We start from the raw sequence: 23483 nt of genomic DNA on the forward strand, positions 1-23483 counted from the left end.
CAATGAGGCTACACCAAGCAGTTTATCAATTTATCACCCAGAAAATTGATCGTTTGCTTGAGCAATTGAGGCTGAAAAGTTCACAACACAATACAATCAGTCAGATGATCTGAACAAAAACCCAGTTCATAACCAGAAAATTTTTATTTGACAAAAGATTATCAGCAACTAATTCACTCAAATTATCAACTTATCGCTCGATAAATTGCTTGGTGAGTGGCCTTCTTTATAATCAAGACTTTCAGAATGAATCCAATGATTGAATTTAAAAAGTGCACAAAAGGATGAATAAAATTGCTCAATTATCATGAACCTCAGCATACAAAAGTTTTAATACTTTTGACAAATCATTAAGTAAGTACGCAATTGAGAGTAATCATTCAATGAACAGTTTTTCTGCGTATCTTGACATAGCATTTTGCAGACCATACGGTGTTTTATATATGTATCTACATACATATATAATAACTAACATGTTACAATGTTAATGTAAACTCACTTGCAGGTTTCTGTCTATCATCCAATTGACTTCGAAATCATCGTCATCTTCCCCAAATGGATTTATCAACGATTCGGCCACTTTCAACCAACCCATATAAAAGAAGAATTGCAACGTTGTGAATATAGGAAAATAAACGTCTATAATATTGGCGTCTTTAGAATTAGATGTCTCTTTCATTGGTTTATTTTCAATCCATTGTCTCGCCATTATCGATGTCAAAAAATACGAATAAACAGCTAATGTAACTACCTGTATATGTACAACAGATATAACGATTAAAAGATGATAAATCTAAGCGAACGCTTACAATTCTGAAATAAATACTAAATTTTATTAAATATAAATGATTATTGACAAAATCAATGGTTAAATTATTTATATTTTAATTTTACATATTATTATTATAACTTATTTTATGTGCTAAAATGATTAATTAAATTCAACAATATATTTGTTGTTTGTTTGTCATACCTGTGTATATACTAAAGGCACACTTATAGTGTCGTAACTAATTAAAAGGCCACATTGTCCTCTAAATTTATTTAATTCATCAATCACAGTTTTAGCAGAAAAATCATCTCGTATTCTTCCTTCCTTACGAGCTCTCGTTATTATACTAGCCGACCATACAATTGGTAACCTAAACAAACAGAAAAATACAAAAATTAATAAAAACTTTGGCTATTTTGCTTGATGAAAAATACTAATATTATTACCAATGCTTGGAGGGCTTAGGAAACTTTTGATTTAAAGCAGTAATAATGGTTTTTTCACTATCTAAAAGTAGACCGGCTTCGATGAAGTGATCTAATGTAGGAAAACGTTTCTTTACTCTAGGAGAAATCATACTTAGAACCATCGTGAGACACAGACATACGTAGCGCATAGCTGTGCGTCTCATCATTCTACCACGTTCATCCTGAAATTGACCAAAATAATTAACGTTATCAATATAATAAACACCAGACCATCATAGAAGACAAACAAACGCCACATAGCACACATTTTATAGAACAAAGTTCACAATATTCCCACAATTATACACTTACTTGACCGTGGATATTGGCACTAACGAATACAGCTATGGAATCCGGCCAGGGTATGCACGTGTACTGATTCCACCACCGTGTCATCACTATAGATACATAAAAACCGAGCACGAACGAAAGCGGAATTAAATCACTGTATGTATCACAATAATGTACGATGCTTTCAAAAACCCTGAAAATATATAAAATACATATTTAATGATTTCGTTAACTTTGTGAAAAATGTAACATATGTACTAAATATACCTTTTCCCATGTTCGTCCAAAAGCCATCGATATGTAAAATTAAGTAGATAATAAAAGAACAGGAAACACAGCAGATCTAGCCAAACTAACTTATATATACTACCCCTCCATCTGCAAACAAAAAGTAAAATTTTGATTAATAAAACTTTGTAATAATAATTGATTTTTAACTAAAGCAAAAACAATGAACAAATACAAATTAAGCAATCCATAAAATATCGTTGATTTTAGAGTATTTATTTTCTTACAAGATATGCAATACTCTAAATATCTCTAATTAAAATAGCCAGCAGTAAAGCTCTGTGGTTGTGTTAATGTAAACCACCAAGAGGTCCCGGGTTCATGCTCTAGGTTGATCTCGATTGAAAAAAATATTTTTAAGAAGTATTTCTGTAGTGCTGCTGGTCAGATTTGGATATTTATGATTCCAAGTCAATCGTTTCCTATCAGAATTTGCCAGTTTATCTGATTTCATTGTTGAAACAATTCCTCATCAAATTAGCAAAACCTTCCCATTCATTATGTCACCACTATTTAAATATAATTTCAAATTTATAATCTATTAATGTATATGTTACTAATGTTTTTACCCGGCTTCGCTCGGTATTTGTAATATAAACAGCTTAAACATGGCCAATCTGATACTAATAATTTTAATAAATTTATTTGAATAGTTTTATTTTATTTAAATATTCATTTGTTCGATGACGTCACGGATCTACGAACCAAACAAACAAACATACACACATACAAAGTCTCTTTCGAAATTATATATTAGATATGTACAAGTGTCTAATACTCAGGGGCGACCCATAATGGCATCTTGGGAAAATATAAATTTATCAAAAATAAAATAAAAATTGACCGATAAAATTTTTATAACGAAATATACTTTCAACCCACCAAATTATTGCGTTTTTCTTTTTTTTGCGTCCCATGTATAAGGAAATTATATGTATTATATATCCTTATAGTATAATATGTATCTTACCGATTAAATGTTAAATCAAAAAGTAAAAATGAATATCTGATCCTACAATAAGATTGACAGTTCATTTCAAAGAATTATCCGTTGTATTTAAATAGTCAGACTTTCGCTTTCGATCATCTCCAACCCATTACTTTGAAGGATACGCAACGTACAATATTTTCCTATATTGCAGACAGCAAAAATTGACATGATGAATCAGTTCAGTTCTTAATCGACTAGAACTTGACTCACCGTTCCTGGATATTAAATTCTCAAAGATCTTTCGCAATAAGTTACAAGTAAAGCGGTACATATTACTCAAAAGTAGATAAGTACATATGTACTCATATACTATACATATGTGCATGCGGATTTTCCAAAGTAAATTCTGAAAAACTCCGCAATCAGAATGACTGTACCAATTCTAATTAACAACAGATTTGAAAGGTAAACAGAATAGTGACGTAACTGATAGTAAGACTCGTGTGAGTATGAGGTCGATAAAGGCCACCCCAGACAAGGAGGCGACTGGTACTGGCGCCAGTTGAGAATAGCAGTGATTGCTAACATTATATTCTTGCAATCAACATGTTGTGTATCAAACCAAAATCTATGACTTAGATCTGAGATACAAAGAGCATTGTATGTACACTCTGGTTGAAAGCATCGAGATATAAACTAGTTTTTACATCGAAAACTTTTCAATTTCGAAATTATATGTGGATCTACATACATACATACATAACGAGTAAAATTAGTGTAAAGACCCGACTCGTCAGAAAAGGTGCGTGAAAGGAACTGCTAGTATACTATTCTTTTGGTACGCATCTTTTCTGTAGAGTGGGGGTGGGCCGTCGAAAGCAGACGGATTTCTAATATGAACACTCATATTAAACTGAATACTACATCCTCCAATTAAAAGTCTATATGAAACTTGATCTAAAGCGTGGATTCAGCCATTTAAGAATTTTCGCAAAGGTTGGGAAAATCTGGATTAAGGTTGCCGGAAATTCGATCTGCCGTATCGTGAGAGCTAGACCGTGAAAATGCCAAGCGCTTTTCCACTTTTCGTAACATTAACCAAAACCCAAACAAACCATAATTCCACTTTCTCTATATAATCGTTCCTATATGTATTTCCATTGGTAACTTAACATAGCAGACTTATATTTTTTTCATCACGCAATCTCTTTCAACATTAAAAGGTTAAAATCAGTGAAGGTAAACAAGTAGGTGAGATATTCAAAAGACGATGAATATTTAATCGCACTACAAAAAGCCGAATGGAATTATTGGTATAATTAATAGTCTTCAACTGCTATTCAAAAGTACTCGGTGATAAATTACTAAATTGAGCAAAGCAGTGCTATTTCACACGTTTCTATTTTTTAACCATAAAATTCAATGTCTTTTCTGAGGAATATTGTCAAATATGTCAAAGTTCGAGTCCAATATAAAAAAAAAGTAAAAACCCAAACACGCAAGCAATCAAATAACGATTTAGATTCGACGAATAAGTTTTGTATAACCTGAAAAATACCTCAAGATATTATTTTTAAATATTTTTTATTCAATAATTAATAACTTTTCGTGAACATTAAAAGCATACAAAATTAAAAAAAATATATACAAATCAAGAATTAAAATGAAATATAACTGTCTGACGACTAAATTTTAGCCGAAGCACAAAAGTTCACATCACCAAAAGGGTTAAATATGATAAAATTTATCGATTTTCGATGAATAAGTGTCACAAAGGGCAATGACAAGCCGACAATAGAAAAGTTGGCATCGATGAATCAGTTTAAAGAACATGGTGTGGGGTATTTAAACCGAAGAACATTAGCACGAGCATCGATCCAATACCAAGAAACCATTACAGTGAAATAGACTGCACCAATTTAAGTAAATATTTTAATAAGTCCTATATATGTATATGCATATGTTCAAACACATACATACATATGTATATAACTTTTAGTAATGATTACCGATTTCATTCGTCATCGTAACATTCAAACAACAGAAACATTCATTAATGGATAATATTCTCCATATAAATCCATAATAATAATAAAAAATTTGGGGAAGCACTGGTGAAACTATGATCTTTTAATCGGCTAATTTAAATTTCATCGGTGTAAACGGGGCATTACAAGTGTTAACTTCGCGTACAAACGGCGATGACGAAACAATTTTCATTCATGTAAACGAGCGTAACGACTCAATGTACTAAATTTAATTAATTGCATCTGAAATCAATACGAAATGATTTTACTGTTTTTGTCGTAAAATAGATACAAACACCACAAATGTACATATGATTTGTATTAAATAGCACAGATAAGGTTATAACAGTATTTATGTGTGATATTAATAGTACCCATGGCGTGCATGTAATAATAAAAACTACAATATTTCATTAAAAATATGTTCATCTATTCAATGAGCTGAATTGTATAATTTTTATTCTTCAAATCAGTTGTGTTTTAAATATATATGTATAATATGGTTCAGTGATTATTGGTCACAAAGCGCTCGCCCAAAAGTCACTAAATTCTCTGTAAGGGCCGGGCCGCACCGTGCAACTTTGTCGGCCGACTAGTTGCGCGACAAGAAAAAATGTATGGAATATACTGAATGCAGGGTCTTCATATTGTATGTATGTATTCCTCATCAAAACCTCTTTGATTCGAATTTTCATTACAAAATAAAAACATTGATTAATTATCAACAGAAATAATTAACTTCGCGGGTACACTCACCTCACAGATGCAAGAAAGACGGAATTCAGTACGCTGCGCTCAACGGTCAGTGTGAGAATGATATCCGCTATGCTTCAGCCGTTATTTTTTTCATTTCTTGCACTTATTTTATATTATTCGACGTTTATTAATACACGATAAAATGATTTTTATGGTTAATTATTAATTGACCACAGATTTTGCATTATTTTAACTTAACGCATCACGAATATTATTCTGTTTAATTGCTTTTGAAACATTAAAAATATCATGAAAAAAGGTGCCAAAATGGCGCTCCGCCGCGTTCTTGCGGAAAAAAAGTACATATTGAATGTATGCAATATCAAAAGTATATTACGTAAATTAAGTATATATTATAAAAATCTATACAAGGCCGTTAAAACAGGGACAGTTAATATCCAATGTCAGATGAATACCTATGATAAATCAGACTCCATCTGTCAGCTGATTGATGACGCGTGCACATCACCATATACATACATGTATGAGATCTATAAATTTGATTAATATGCTAATGATAAGGCTATAACAGTATTAATTATAAACCTTACACGCCTTTTAAACTGATGGTAGACCATAGTATTTACCACTTAGTCTCGAAATTCCGAGATATTCAAAAAAAAAATCTTATTATGTGCTGGTAATTGAATGTTTTTCTGCTATGTTAATCTAGTTTTCACTTTAGAACCAACAAATTTTGATTAAATGATTAATAGCATAAGGCGGTGTAAGTTAATTCATTATTCATTTTACAGACTAAGATATGAGATTTACAGAATGAAATATTAACGCCATGTAAGTTACTGCGATCACACACGAGGTTTTCAATACGATTAAAAATTGTATATGTTATATGTAGTGGAAGTGTATTTTCAGTTGTAATACATGTTGACTAGATGGAATAAATTCCGTCTAACCACAAGTAAGTTGATTCATATGGCGAATTATATTCCAACTGGTCAAAATATATTACAACTGAAAATACAATTCAACTATAAGTTAGTACCAGGTTAGATAAGATTTTGGTGAAAACGTTACTCGACTAGTAAATTGAGTTGGAAAGTTACATTGTTTTTGTTTTGAACACATTCTTAGAGTTTTCGTAATACGGTACTCATTACGTTTATGCGTAATATCTATCAAATATCAATGCATAATTGAATTCTAAAGCATTCGTAAAAACATCAGAGCTGTCAAAACTCAACTGTTATATTTACTCAACTGCCGCACATTGTTGAAAGTGTGTTTTCGCTTGTAGAGATACAATTTACTAGTTGAATTGTGTTCGAATATAACATATACACGCAATGTAGAATTTAATTTCAAGTACAAAAGTCACCGCAAACTGCATTGGTGACTGAGGCAATTATGTACGTTTTCGGTTTACCCAAGCGTTTTCGTATGAAAAGAAACATGTGTCACCGGACATAATTAACACATGCAATTCATATAAACTGTCATTGAAACCCCGAATGACAAGCATGCATGTATGTACATACATACATATAATACAATATTCTAAAAATGTTCCTACGTACATATTATACTTACCACAAATGTGTACACATGCGAACGTGCAAATTGCTGTGCAAGTTTGAATAACAGACATATCTGTCAGTTCATTTGTAGTGTATATAAAAGAACGAGGGTTGTTACTATGACACTTCAGCTGATTAAAGAGGTTCAGTTGAGGATAAAGAGGGTGAAATCACGAGTAGTTTCAAAGTGGACTCGGTCTTTCATTAGCAAGTTTTATATTATGGAATAAATACAGGATACTCATAGCAACAGTATACAACAAACCCTCTAATGAGGATTTCTTGGTTTTATGATGCACGTTAACAATTCAAATTTATTATGATGATATTCCAATGAATGGAGTAAAATTATTATTGTAATATCAAGGCGACGTATCTCTTCAATGAATCCAATATATATTCTTTTTACAACTATTGGGTTATTAATAAGATTTCAATATGTTATACCGAGCGGCAGTTTTTGTTTAAAATAAAGATAGATACCCAAATAAACTTTCAAAAACTTCTATTTTTTTTAAATAATGACGGGTACATAAAAAAAGGCCGCTGAAAAAACCACTTTCGCAAATAGGTTGCGATTTAACTGTACATGGAGAAATATACTTTGTTTCTTAAAAAAAAAGTTTGTGCATTATTTCAATGCATTAAACAATCTCGTATTGTGAAATAAAATATTTTGGCATTATAAAGTGACCATTAAAAAATATGAAACGATCATTCGAAAAAATAGATTTTAGCATAAGAATAGATACAAAAAGTGGCAACGTTGCAGTCTTCCGCTATTGACAACTGTCAACTGTCAAAAGTGTGTACTTTTGTTTACGTATTTCGTATGAATATGAATGATGATGCCAGGTCTTAGAGTCGAAACCAAAGTCGTAGGTGACGAAGGTCGCAAGCCGAAGAGTAAAAAATAAGGAATCCAGTAGAGAGAATTTTTGGTCATTGTCAGTTCGTATTTTGGTATTCGCGACGTTGCCGATACAGTTCATCTGTCATTTCAATACGCATTTCATATATTTCTTTCAGGGATCAAAGCAAAGTTTATAATGCAATCTGTATCCATCGTTTATAAATGCACACAAAGTTTTTGTAATGTACAATTTATTTTTATTTTATAAAATGGACGTTTAAATTGTTCCCATACAAATAAATAGCCGTTGTGCAATAAATGACTATTGGGCGTTTATTTTTAAAAGACTGAAAAAATTTAACTTTTCTAATAAAAAGATATGCAGATGAAAAGAACCCACTTATTAAAAAAAATTGACGTTAATAATTAATAGTTTTCCACTAGGTCCATCGTGGAAAATCCAAAACTCGCATTTTTCGCTTTGGCCTAATGTGGCGTATTTATTTGTTTCGTATAAATTTAAAACTTACCTAATAGAATTTAGTAAAATACGCCTTCATGGAATAAAAACATATTTATATATATTTGACATTACATAAACAATGGTTTTTTTATTGAAAATTTATCAAACAAACATTATTTTTTTATGCAAAATTTATCTGAACATACATACATATGTATGCATAGCGTTATTGTGGTATATTCTAAATACTAAATTTAATGTTTGATTTATGCATGATTAATTGAAAACATTTTTTTGCGGTGTAAATTAAGCAACCGTGAAAATTGCAGGCAGATTCAAAAAAAGGGAGTTTGACAATCACATAAGTGATGTATTATATTTATGTAATTGGTCCCTGCGGTGAAGTGTTATCTTCAAAAGTTTGTGTAATTATGTGTGACTAAATATTAATATTATTTGCATACTGGGAATTGTGTACAAATTACATGTGTATTTTATTTCCTGTAGCAAAAAAACTAACCAACGAAACGAGTTTCATTAGTAAAAAAGCACACAATTTAATCAAATAGTAGAAATGTTACGAATTTTGGGCTCGGCTATAATTTATCTAGAGAACTGATAAAACCTGGAAAGCTACGATTCCAATTCTCTAATATGATAATTGACTTGCATTATGAAAACATCACGATTGTGTCGATGAATAACACATTACAGAACAGTTTCGTGAGCATGACAAGATTTACATAAGAAGTGTCATACATATGTATGTACATATTATATTATTAGATTTTTGGGGAGTCAAATGTTTTAATACAAAAAAACTTCCGGGTGGTTAAAAGAACACCTACTATTTTATATTTTTACTACTATAGGTATTTTTGTTTTACGTATCTGATAAAAAAATCTGTAAGATCTGCTATCGAAATCGCAGCTGTCTTTTAAATACCACCAATGAATTAGTACGTCATCGAATAAATGTGAAGGAAAATAGGGAGAAGTTCAGAATTAGAACACATGAGTGTCAAGTTTATTAGTTCTAATAAAATTTTACAAAAGAAAAATTGTTCATTTGTTTTCTTTAAAAAAAAATTTGAAACATACATTAAATACCGTTCACTAATAGATTTTAGCCTTCCTTTTGAGTCACCTTCATAAATATTCAAATATAGCTAGTGTCCGAAATCATTCTTCCATACACAGCGATTCCACTATTTTTTCCACCGATTTCCAAACCGTGAAATTGTATTTACAATAAGTGGTTTCGATAACCTTTTGAAAGTAAATAAACAAATATCGAATAATATAGAGCGAACCAGTTCTTAATGTGGAGGATTCACTGTGATTTTTGAATAAAATAAATTTTTTTATTACTTCCCAGTTGGATTTGAGTGAATCGCGACGGATGGAAATTTCGGGTGCCCGAAGTTCCGTAATCGAGATTTTAGTGACGTTTGCGAGTTAGCTTTGCGCAGAATAATCACCGAACCATATGAAAAAACTACAACAATGGGTATTAGAACAGTGCGGAAAAAATAATGCAATAAAAAGTCGAAAAGATTTGATTCTAGACCATTTTAATATCACCATTTAATTGATGATTGAATAGGTGCATAATTTACATTTAATTATTATTTGTGTCTATACATTATTTTACTTATTAAAACATCCAAAAGCATAGCGTTTGAACAACCTCGATTTAAAAATTGACTCTCTAAATTAACTAGCAAAACACATCCAAGCTTCTCGGAAAATCGCAATAATTAATTCATAAGATTCCTTACAGTGCGTTTAATAGCGACAAATATTCAACAGACTAATAATTCTAAATAAGCATACTGCAGAGTTCCGATGGAATTTTAATTAGTGTTGTTAACCCTATGAATGCCGCGAGCTCACGATCATTATTACATAAATTCTTCACAATTCATCGACAGTTTGAAATCAAAGGCAACCTACTCAACCAATGTTGACGGTCATTGTTCAGAATAATCCGTGAAATCCGTAACTATTGAGAAGCCTCGTCTATTTAGCTGCAGGGATATTAGCATACTTATTATAAGTTATTATGCTCGTGATTGCCGAGTTGCATAGTTTTTGAAAGCAACTGCCAGAGAAAAGCCACGTTAACCGGTTGAATGTGGAAAAACATAAATAAACGATAGATTAAAAACCTTAAACGTTCATGCAGTCAAACTTTGGGCCAGTGACGTGAAATAAATTACAATAGATTTAAGAAATTTTCCGACGTTGTTCTTCAATGATAGAGCTCATGAATATTTATTGCAAAATAATTACAAACTGCGGTCGTTGATCGCATTATTACATACCCACGGTAACATATTATGCAAAGGAAAAATATACAGGCTGAGTACTACTTTTTATTGGTACAAGTATAAATTGTTTTAATAGAAAAAGTTAGATACAGAAAAAATATATAAAAATCACAAATAATCTCATTCTAATAATCTATTTATTTTTAATGTCATCCGCCATCCTTTTTTATTATTTTTTTTATACATATACATTTTAACGTGGTGCAATTACAGGTTTTCCCCAAAGCGACAGTGATGGCTTAAGTGGTACATATAATTCGTACTTAAGTTGTATATATAATATAATAGGTGACCGTTTCTGCAATTAAATCAGATAAATTGGAAAACTTTGAAAGGAAACGATCGACCTGAAGTCATATATTCAAGGTCTGGTCAGCAACACCACTGGACCAGGGCTCGAAATTGTGACCCCTCAGCATCAGCTGTTAGCATTATACGCTAACCACTAAACTACGTTGCTGGTTATTTATTTGAATGAGAAAGTATGTCTTTGTTGATCCAGAACGCCCCTGTGACTTAATAATCACCTTTTAAGGATATGTACTCTCAAATCAATTTTGAAAACATACTTACATAATTATCCTTATCGTGTTTCACGAGAAGGCACTTTTAACATGTCATACTGGATTCGGTCATAAGTTTAGTGAATAAAAAGTGAAATTAGTAATAGGTGTCACGACAAAACGCTCACGGACATAAAATTCAACGACACAACGCGCACGCGACAACACGCTCACGGGCATAATTATATTCACAGATAAAACGTTCACGAGACAAAACGATCGCCTGAGCGCTATGTCGTGCGCGTTGTGTCGCGGAACCCTAGAATTTATTTTTATTGTTGGAATCTTATCATCAATAAGATTCTAATATAGTCAAAAAGCTTTCTTCAAAACACTTAGGAAATACATATTTACATGCAAAAAATGAGATTTAACTTTAAGTAGCCTACTCCCGTTGATATTTGTCAGTAGACAAGGCAGAATAATCTCTGCCTACGAAATTTCCCGTAGCGAAAGATGCTACCACATATTCTATGATACACTTTTCGATCTCTCTTGACTTCATTTTTGAGAATTTTTTCGAACAAAAAATTATTTTGTCAAATTCGAATTCAGAATCAATAAAAAGTTCAATTTACTATTTAATAATATTTTGATTTCTAAAAAGACAGCTTGCTCTTTAGTTGATAATACATTATAAATTCCCTACAAACTAATACAAAAAAAATGATTGTAATATTTGTTAGATATCACAAAAGTATATTACAGAATTCGTAACATTAGAGTCAAAATATGGATAATGTGAGATATTGAAATGAGGTAGTCAATTTCTACAAACGGTTTCTTCAAGTGAGTCTGCAGACACAGTGGTATGCCGAACGTGGTTTTTCACAAGTTTTTTATTAGTTTCACTTTTAAGATGTAGCTGATAACACTAGCATGTCTGATCGATGCTACGGCAAAATCCAGACCAAAACTCACCCCCTAGAACGATTTCGGTGATATTTTATCCTAGTATTAACATAAGTTTGACAGTAATCGTTGAAGGTAATTCCAAGATTTGAAGAAATCTAGGAGAAACTTGTCGAAATAATAAAATCGTACGAATTAATAATGGCATGAAGACACGCCCAGACAGGCAAGACATCCTTAAAATATACGAATCGTAAATCAGCCTGTATATTACAGGTAATATTTAAAAATGTATCTTCAAGCATGCTTGTTTAGACTACACATGTATGTATGTACGTAGTATGTATATACATATGTACGTAGTAAGTATATAAATATGTACATACACACAGTCCATTTTTCAAAAAATTAATAACTCCTACAACAACAAAAAACCGCGTACCTTCACGGAAACCTGATTATAATAGGTCTATTATGTGTATTTTTTGTTGTATTGGATACCTGCGTATGCGAAATAAACTCAACTGAAAGATTCGAACACACGAACCATAAAAATTCACCTTGACCATAAGTTTTTTTGCACCATTTACTATCACCATCAACGAAATAACACACAACAGGTACCAAGCACCGCGGTTCTACATAAATCGAGCATCAAACGAACGAATTTTTGTAGCACAAAATTGTGGGTTTTTTTTTACTGCATATTTAATTTTTTTATTTTTTTTAAGAAATAACATTAAATACGATTTAGGCGAAGAAAGTAGAACCAGCTTTCTAATGTTATTATGAAAAATTACAGTATTAAATGCATACACCTACTCAAAAGAACAAAGTGGTTTGCAAACCTTAATAGAAGTCAAAAAACTTAATTCGACTATTCCTTAAGCTACCTCTAAGATTTGGATGATAATATAATAAATACATTAACCAATATATCTGATTTTCATTGAAACGGCTCCAACAAATTGGCAACCTTACCCATTTTCTAGCAAATCTCGAGTTTTCAGGTATCTCGAATTTCGCTGAATTGTATAAAATGCTGCGAATTTACAAATTTGACCATGAATGTCTCTGTGGATATTTATTGATATGTATTTACTGAATTTCGCTTAATTGTTTAAAATTGCTGCAAATTTACAAATTGGACCATATATGTCTCTGTAGGTGTTAAATGATATGTATTCACTGTATCGAATGTATAATGTTTCTAACCAGGAAGGCGCATTGACGTTACCTGTTAGGCCTTCTTGGTATAAATTAAAAAAAATCCTAAAATTAATAATTTACCAAAAACTGTATAATAATTTCATAATATAACGTGGCACTGTATGCGGATTGTACGTAGAATGCTTATGCAATATTTATTTGACTATTGAAAATACACAAACATTCCAGATGTGTAGTGAAAAAAAATATATTTTAAAATCGAAATTGAAAAGTAAATAGGTTAATGTTGACATAACAAGTGTATAAGAAACCTATATCTTGATAAACGTAATCCACATGTGATGTGATTATAAACACATAAATGGAGGTATAATGGCCGATCGTAAAGTTCAGCTAGCATATTAAACAATGCATTGCCATTGTATGTAATTTATGAATGAATTATTTGTGATAAGTCATAAAATTATTTCATCGTCGATGGTGACAAATTTAGCTAGCTTATATGTATACAGGTGTGAAAAATCAATAAATATTACGTATGTTATAGTCTAACGATTACCACGGAAATAGAACGGTTAAACAGCTAAACCTTTGGGACAGTTTTTAAGGCATTTGGTCCCTAACTTTTGGCATGTCTAATAAATTGGACGTTTTAACATTAAGTACATATGTACATGTACAAATGAGACTGGCACAGCTGGTGAAACGGTTTGATGCTCATTGAGGTCACTTCTTCTCCTTGTCCATTTAAAACTCCTTTCATGTGCTTTTTTTTCTACATGTAATACTAATTATTTTGCATTGATTGCGAGTTTCTGCTTTTATTGTTAGTTATAGTAAAATACTGGTGAATGATATCAGCGGCTGTCCAGGAAATGCAACTTTTTATCGACATACAAGTTTTCCATATGTCAACATGAAGTAGATATAAGCAGTATAATTACAAACATACATAGTAGAAACATATATGTACATAAAATGTTGTATATAAATGGCACGCAATGGTCGGAATCGATTTTGACACTACCTTGAAAGTATATACTAGTTTGTTACCAAAATTAGCAAACTTGAAATAAGGATGAATTGGGTTAACAAACAATAACAAAAATATACTGGATGAAATCGAATGCTGTTATATTGATGAACTTGTACTTTGTTTTATTGGTGGACTTATATTACTGATGGACATAAATAAGGGAAACATATTTAGAGCTAGCTATGATTCAACACTCGGGGAAAATTAGTCATTTTGGCATGCGAAATCCTACGTCATTGGCATTTTTTTTGCAATAAGACACGCAACAGCGAATTGGAATTAGAAGACAAAGGTGCCACTTTATCGTAGTCAGTCAAACGGAATAGAATCTGGCAAGGATAGCTGGTAGACAGTTGTACTTCTTTTCGTAGAATTTTTTTTCGTAGAACTTTTCGCTTAATTTGATGGACGCTTCGTTTGATGATGATTGGACCAACGTGGGAGCGGTTTTGTGCAAAATAATTAAAAGAGCGATGACGATCTCGGGTACTAGTCCAACACTTCATATAGATAAATCTTTAAAACAAGACTGGTAAATATTTTATTATAAAGCAAACTCACCTATTTCGAAAACTCTATTTAAAGTTAATGGGTATGATGACAATTTACTATTCGGAGGAGGAAATGTCTAAAACCGACAATCAAAGAGAAAGACGTATTTATCTTCAAACAACGGCGTAGTGCACTGGTAGAGATATTGCAAACCAGTAGATATGTCGTGGGTTCAAGTCCCAGCCAAATACGCTGCTGGCGAGGCCTTGTGGTTATTAAAAAATACCCAGATCGACGTCTCCTGTTAGAATTGTCCGATATTTCTAGCTTAATTGTTGTGATCGATCCAACAAGTCGGTATCCTCCCCCTTAGTTTCTCGCAAAATCGATGCTAACAATGCTACCTATATAATTTATGTATCAAAAATTTGTTAATTGTCCCGATATGTCTCTATTGTATTATATGTACTGTTATGTTTGAAAAATTGTTAGTATTCATGTACAGAAATTAATCTAACCATACGTGTCACCTTGAGATAATTTCTGGTACATGCTGCATGTGTGTAAAAATAAAATAAAATTTGTAAAATGGCGAAAATTTTATTCAAAAACATTATAATTTTGTTTCGCTCATTGTGATAGCAATGCCAAAACAAAGAAAGGACCAAGCAATGATCATTTATGGCATGTAATAATTAACGCCCCAGCAGAACAACAAAGTGGGAGCGTTCAAGTTCACAAAGCCTTTGTGCCATGTCAACGAAATGAGATAATTCATTTACATACAAACCTTGAAAAGGTTCTCTCTAGAGATTTCCGTGTATAATAAGGAAACTGATTTTCAAGTATTAGGACATTGCACTTTCGAACCACTGATCGGTAAACGGCCCGGAAATTGAACCCAAGACATTTGCTATCGAATATTCCACGACCCATCTGCTACCACACCGCGACTATGATAAGATAAAACGGTTTTTTACATAATTAAAATCTTCCGTAGACAGAGTGCAGATCATTTGTCACCTTGAAAACAGACCGAAATTATACGTACAGCGAATACAATAAACGATTCAAGGATTTGGAAGCGACAACTGCTCATACCGTAGATTAGCCGTATAATCCGAGGGAACAAAGCGTGTTCCTCAAATTCACCGCCACGGTTCAAGGGTAATTGTTTTATAATCAATCCATATCCGCAATACAGCAAATTACACCAATTCGTTGATAAACAGTGGAATTGAGAATCTCAAACTCCACTGTTGATAGCCTTGACTCATATGTACATACTTACAGAAAGTATTAAAAACAATTAAGTCTAGAACAGACTCCACAATATAGCCGAAAACTAACTACACAGTCCAACAATCTTCCATATAGGCAAAACAGGGCTGTGAAGTCGAATCAAAATTTACCGACTCCAACATGAACGATAAAGTAATATCGACTTTTGATGCAAACGTTTAAAATTGTTAATAATAAAAATAATTAAAGGAATTTAAAAAATCACAAAATTATTATTTTGAATAAAAACAATAATTTTATTTTTCTACCGCCATCTATCTTTAAAACTAATAAACAAACGATGGATAAACATCAACAACTATCTCGCCGGGCAGATATCAAACGCGTCTTACACGATATTTTTTCACCATCGTAATGGCGGAGGATCCATTTATATTGATGACCAAAATGAGCAATATGGCAAAGTATGAAAACGATCGAATAAGAGGCAAACTTTTTCCTTAAATTGTAAGTGAAACGTAAAGGAGGTTTGTAAAAATTGATATGTAACCCAATTTATTGAATTATTAGTGATGAGATATCGTATATAATAATGGTCTAATGCGTGCGTGCGTGCGTGTGTACGAAGTACTCGCTGTTAACACCATGATCTGTCTCTCTTTCCCCCCTAGGAATCGTATATCGTGGAAAGAGACGCGGCATATCACTTCGTTCACATGATCAACCGACAAAATCCAAAGATTTTTGTTTTCAAAAAAATTGTTTAAATTATTAATTCCGTTGATCCGAATTGCGATATTTTACCGAGTGCACACAGGACACTAGTGTATAAATAAAAAGTAAGTACAATTATAGTGTGTGTGAATGAATTTCATATACAAATATCAATGCGAAAAATGAGAATAAACAAAATGAGAGTTTCAAAGCGACCAGAGTGTAGGCAGTTTTTCAGACTAATTAGAAGTGAAACCAATAAAAACCTTGTAAAAAAGAATAAGACGAAGGGAACAATCGGTTTTGGCCACAAAACACCTGCAATTAAACGATTTTATTTATAATGTAATTTAAGATCATGATTGTTAAATTGTTAAATTCAAATTTATTAGTGCATTTAATGCAATAAAGTCGGAATCGGGTGATTTTTTACAAACATCTTCTATAACAAGGCTTACTTCTCTGTTTCGCTTCGCTCATTGGTCTGACAACATATTTATATTATATCCTACATTCTTCCGATCGCTTTGAAACTTTTCCATTTTGCGCGGTTTGATCAACAATATATGTATATTCAAATCAATTTCGCCAGTACGATGGTGAAAAATAATTGTAAGACACGTTTAAAAAATGATGAACTTTTGACCATCCTGGCGTCTTTTGGTAAGTAACCTTATATATTTCTTTTCCGCCACACTCTTTTTTTGTCAGATTATAATTGTTTTAACAACTTTTTATTTTTCACACTTATAATTTTATAATTTTATAATCTTATAATTTTTTTACGACTTCGACTCGGCTTGAAATGCTCAGACTCCACGGCCCTGATATAAAGGTAAACAATCAAATATTTTCTTAAAGCGAAAGCATCAGTATAAATCCAATATGCATTATTTAACTACATATAAACTTATTTACCAATCACTTATGCAATATTTCGTTTCACCGATAATTTGATATGGGCATATGAGGGATATGTACGTTCTAAATACATAAACCATGTGGGTTAAATCACACAAAAGATAAAAGTTCACAGCTCACAGATGCGACTTTATCCATTTCTGAGTAGTCGTCCGCATGTTAATCGTTTTTGTGCAACAAGTAAATTCACTAACTACACATCTACAATATACATGTGTACATTTAATATACAACTAGTACCCAAAACTGGCTTCTAAGCATGTTGTTGCCAAAATATTGACACTACAGTGTTTTCATGGAACCCACTAGTCAATTCTACGAATTTTAATGGTAATTCTCTTGATTAATGGTAGTTCCATATAACACTACCGGTAATAAAAGTGCGTATCTAGTCTAGTGGTAAATTTATGACCGCGATGACGAAAGGTTTTCCGCTTACGAGTACGTGCATACATAGTTGATGTTACACGACTGTACATACATGTTGTCAATTTGACAGAATAATTCACGATAGAAACGAATCCTAATAAAAATCGTGATAATAGCGTGCGTATCCATTCGATCTTTCACATTGACATACATTGACTAGTCGCAATGCACTTTTGTTGCAACCCGTCGATGTTACGTAACGTTGCGGTATTCAACTCGTAAGGTTTTCTCGAGTTTGCGATTCAACTTACATATCTGATAAATTGGACTGACTCAAAAACAAGAGAGAAAGTATAGTAAGTAGAGATGGGAGGATTTACCAAATGAAAGGAGCAAAGTTTTGGTAACTTTTTGCATTCAACGGTGAAAGTCGTTCTGTATACAATTGTATGCTCAGCTATATAGGGTACTATATGTATACTATGTATATAGCATAAAACTGCCAGAAGTATCTTAATCCATGTGTTCATAAAGTTATATTATACACAAAATAACAAATTACATTTTCTCAATCGCAAGCATGCTTATGCCTCGGTTGCAATATTTTAAATATCAGCGGAAACGGAAATCATAGCAACGTTGTATGATTCTTTATTTCAAATACTAGGCATTTTGACATCTCAAAAAATTGAAATTGATCTGTTTAATATAAGCTGTGCTGAACTGGTTGAGTGGTTGTGAAGCAACGCGCGTGGTTGATTTTATCGATTATAAATGCCAATGATTTTTCCATCAAAATACATATAACAGATAGTTATTATTATGATTAAGGTTATTATTATTATGTTATGATTAATGAGCGGACCTAAAGCACGCCGTTCATTGTTCAATTGTTGTAAATGCTTTGTTAAAGGTTCACCGAACCTTTTTTTTTGCAAAACCGCCCCGATTCCTGGAAAAAGCACGCTCTCTATCCGCAGTCTAATTATGATTGTGTGACTGGCCACAGTGACGCGTTACAGTACTCTGTAATGTAACTGTGGCTAATATGTTAAAAAATAAAATAAAATCTCAAAAGCTTTGACAGCTAAAAGTTACGCGATACCTAATGGGAATCTATTTGATTGTTAACACTCAAACTAAAATCAAAAGTTTGTGTATGAACAAACTAGTATGTTCATACTTGGACTGAAACACAAACTCTTAAAAGTCAAAACATTCAGCATTATTAATGGATGCAGTAATTGACCATTGACCATAGTACATATGTACATAGTTCATAGTCTCTTTAGCGCCAGAAATAATGTAATTTCCGAATGTAATAGAAATATTAAATAATCTTACGGTGTCCGTATTGCATAATGGTCACAAGGTTCTGATGCATTGGAATTGACAATGATGTCACGCATAGGCCAACACCTACCAGATTTACCATTTATCATCAGATCACAATTTTTTTATCGAGTTTAACAATTCAAGAGAAGTACTAAAAGGAAAAATTCCATCTAACTACGAATAAAGGAAATAACTTCTAAGAAAATATGATCTTAATAAAACTGACGCATTCGAATGAAATATTTTCCTAATAGGTCTATATTATATTATATACATATTTCAAATCAAATTAGATTAAAATGTCTATTCCTAAACAAAAATAGAAACCAGTACCAAATATCGACGTTTGACCCGCGGAATGAGCGACCCTGACCTCCTTCACGGTCAAGACTCTATAGAAGCATGTACGTGTTTGAAACAATACAAAGTTTTTCCAAAAAACTGTACGATAATAATTGAAGCAAACAAAAAAACTCAAAGATTTCAACGCGAGATTTAAGTGTGCTAAAAATATTATACGAGAGAAATCCGTTTACTGCATTGTCAATAATAAAAGTGGGTAAACACGGTGAAGTCAGTCGTTCTCATTTTTTTCCTCTTTCTGATACTGTTTTATTATTGCTAGCTATAACACAATTAAAACATATTCGAGTAATTTCATTTTTTAAATCATTTTCGAATTCGTTTTCCGATACTAGTGTGCAGGGGCGGCTAGTCTTTTAGGACAACGGGGACATTGCCCCATACGAATTTCTCATAACCAAAAAAGAAAAGAAATTTTGTATATTCTTGGTGACTCATGAAGATTCAAGGGTTGTTTCTTTGTCCCGCTCACCTAGTGGTGAGTTGAACCGGTTCGTAATTCAGTTTGGGGCAGTCGTTTATCTGTCATGTTCCCGTGGTCCCCAGCTTCGGTTTGCCTGCTACTCCAGCACTTGCGAGTGGTACTGTGTTGACTGTCAGTCGAGGCAGAGAAAAAAATGATCCGTATTTCCGTATACAGAGGGTCGTTATTAGTAGAGGTAGGATAGTCACAGTGCTATCCATTGTTCCATTGTTGTAAATCCTTTGTAAAAAAAAGGTTCGGCAAACCTTTAACAATGCATTTACAACCTTTGAACAATACGCAGCAACTTCTGGGTCCGGTGACTAGTTATAAGTTCGCTTCGTGAAGGTCTTCTTGGGGCAAAATACGCCAGCCCCGGACATCTATATTTTTATGCGATTCGAAAAATAGACGACATCGTCAATGTTTTTCGACATTTCAACTATATTTTGCAAGATATGCAGGGTAAATTTTATTTTTTGTATATTTGCAATGTTCTGAAATAGAATTTTTTTTAACCTACTTGTAATTCTACTCATTTCGGATACTCGGTTATTTTTACCAATTTTTACTACTCGATATTCGAATACTTGATGAAGTTGAGTATTTGGAAACTCTATTACATTACTATATTAGTAGTTGGATCGAAAGTATGTTGAACGTTCTATATAAACAAAATTTTAAATATCAAACCGCAAAGCAGTAAAAGTGCTGAAATCATTCCGTCCCAAATGCAATATGAATGATTGGAAACGTGATTCATTGCAAAAAAAATAAACGAATTCGACGTTCAATTAACCTCCCACGCTTGTATAATACTAAAATATTTTCGAACGTTCTTCGGCCTTATTTCATTGTGAAAAAAAAATGGTATTTTAAATTAAAGTGATCAAAACACACTTCATTCGTAGTAGACACAAAAAATGTGACCAACTTTTCATAGTAACCATTTGTGAAAAAAATTACTCAGATAATTCACATCACACGAGGTGAATTATTGTACCTAAATTTGTCCAAAGTATGAAAGACAAACTTAGGTAAGATTGTCCATTAAAAATATGTACGCTATATGTCGAAATTGAAATCAACGCAAAAACTAACAAAGAAAAAAAAATGAAAATGATTTAAAAAAAATGAAAACCTTTTTAGCGCAACACGAATCACTTGTGCACATTTGACCCTGAATACAAAGCAAAATAAAAAAGTAGTATGTATCTACTGATTTACAATGGAAACAAATTTGAGGAAAGTTGACGGAATTTACATTTTTGCATTAATTTTGACATCGGCTAAAGTTTACAAGTTTGCATTTTCTGGTTATTATCGTTGCCTTAGTGCAATCCACACTCAGCTCATCTTATGTCGCTCATCAGCTCATCTTATGTCGCTCGTCAGCTTTCTCTTATTATTTAGTATTCAGCTAAAAAGGCAGCACGAAAAAAATACAATAAAGCAAAAATATCTTCTAGACCTTAGCTGAGGCTTAGCAGATCTTACACCAATGTAAAAAAAAAACTCGATAATCAATTAAAAAATAAATAAATAAAACGCCCAAATTGGACATATTGAAGTTGATAAGTAAACAAATTGAATATATGTATATGTATGTATATATAGCATGTAACAAAGTTCAATTCTGAAAATCTAACATAAATTAGAAAACAAAATTTGAACCGAAGAATATTACACATTGTATATGTAATGCATTTTATTTAATTTTCAATAAAGCTATAGGTTTTTCATTCAAAATTGATCCATTTTCATTTCAAATTTACATTGAAAAGGGGTCAATTTTTAATGAAAAACCTGTATATTTGTATAAGTTATGGTCCAAGTGTATATTTCGTTCGTTCATGAACATACTAGTTTGTTCATACACGAACCAATCTGGCCAGTTATATGTACTGTACTAGGGCTTCCAAGCCGGTTTAAGCCGAAACCGAAAAGCCGGTTTTTTGACAATTTTTCAAAAAACCGAAAACCGGCTTTTTGGCTCGATCAACCGGTTTTTTAAGGTTTTTTTGATTAATGGTTTTTTCCTCAAAATTAACAATTATGAATTTCAAATTTCTATACAAGATCAAAATAAATGTATATATCTAAACTCTCTTAGGTAAAAGGCGTATATTTCTTGGAACATCAAAAAAAAAAGGTACTTTGAGATTTGTAATGGACGAAGATAAATATTATTGAAAGTATATAGTTTCAATGAACTACCCAACTTCAGGTAGAAAATATTAGTATCGTGTTTGTGATATGCCATTTCTAACGAAATTTGCAACGGTTTGTAAAGCTTTTGGAATTTTAAGCTAAAATAGATGCGTAAAAACAACTCATTTGAAATATAATCAAAATTTACACATTTACATGGAGATTCCACAATTATAGTTTTTCTGCGAGGTTACACATTATTTTTTTCATAATATATTATTAATAGTAGCTTATTTAAATCATTTAATTATGATTAGTCCATTACAAATCTTATAATTATTTAAGCGTATTTAGGATTTGCCATTTTACGGTGTGATATACATAAGAAAATAGAAAAACCGAAAACCGGCTTTTTCTTTCGGGCGGTTTTTTGGAACCCCTAGTACTGTACACATAACAAATTGACAAAAGAATTAGTTTTTCAATGCACAAACTATTAGCAATCGTTTGCTCTTTCAATCTTTCACTATCTGTCTATAATGTATTAATGTTTTAAATTAAATATTCAAATTAAATCAACGGAAATAGGAAGTATAGCAACGATGTAATGCAGTTTCCACGGGATTTCCCATTTTAAATACTTGGCATTCTGACGGCTCAAAACTGCTGAAGGTTTAATTCAACAGCTGGTGGGAATCTAATTGAGGCTTTTGACTTTTAGCACTTGAATGTTCATGAACGACCCAGAGTGAACACTTGAGCTGTAACATGTACATTTGTAAAAAAAAATGCAATGAATTTTCACTATATTTGTAAGTGGTACTCGTGTATAAAGCATGTTAACATTTTTTCCTGTTAAAGGAATTGCAAAAAGATAAGAAGAAACAATCATGTGTTGTTGCTCTGAGATTTTTATGGAATTAATTATATTGCACCACAAGATAGCTCTTTTTTATTTATTTAGTATACGTATTTTAGTGATACAGGATATATGTATATGGTACATATTTGCATATCCTGTTGAGTTGCGTCATTTGATGTACGTCAATATTCGCTTAACCTTTACATAAATATATTACATATATTTAAATAC

The 23483-nt window shown here is 32.1% G+C and overlaps 1 protein-coding gene across 4 annotated transcripts in view; it reads right to left on the bottom strand.

Annotated features, from left to right (window-relative positions):
• Nucleotides 1-23483, bottom strand: part of LOC143913327 (bestrophin-4-like) — a 33267-nt gene that overhangs the window by 6891 nt on the left and 2893 nt on the right. For all 4 annotated transcript variants that reach the window (XM_077433040.1, XM_077433039.1, XM_077433038.1 and 1 more), the window contains exons 2-6: nt 1798-1908; nt 1552-1723; nt 1219-1421; nt 974-1142; nt 500-751 (exon numbers count right to left, since the gene is read on the bottom strand). In XM_077433040.1, coding sequence (XP_077289166.1) covers nt 500-751; nt 974-1142; nt 1219-1421; nt 1552-1723; nt 1798-1908 — 907 coding nt within the window. The remainder of the gene's footprint in view (nt 1-499; nt 752-973; nt 1143-1218; nt 1422-1551; nt 1724-1797; nt 1909-23483) is intronic.

The sequence above is a fragment of the Arctopsyche grandis genome, chromosome 6 (genome assembly GCF_051622035.1).
Source record: "Arctopsyche grandis isolate Sample6627 chromosome 6, ASM5162203v2, whole genome shotgun sequence".
Taxonomy (NCBI): Eukaryota; Metazoa; Arthropoda; class Insecta; order Trichoptera; family Hydropsychidae; genus Arctopsyche; species Arctopsyche grandis.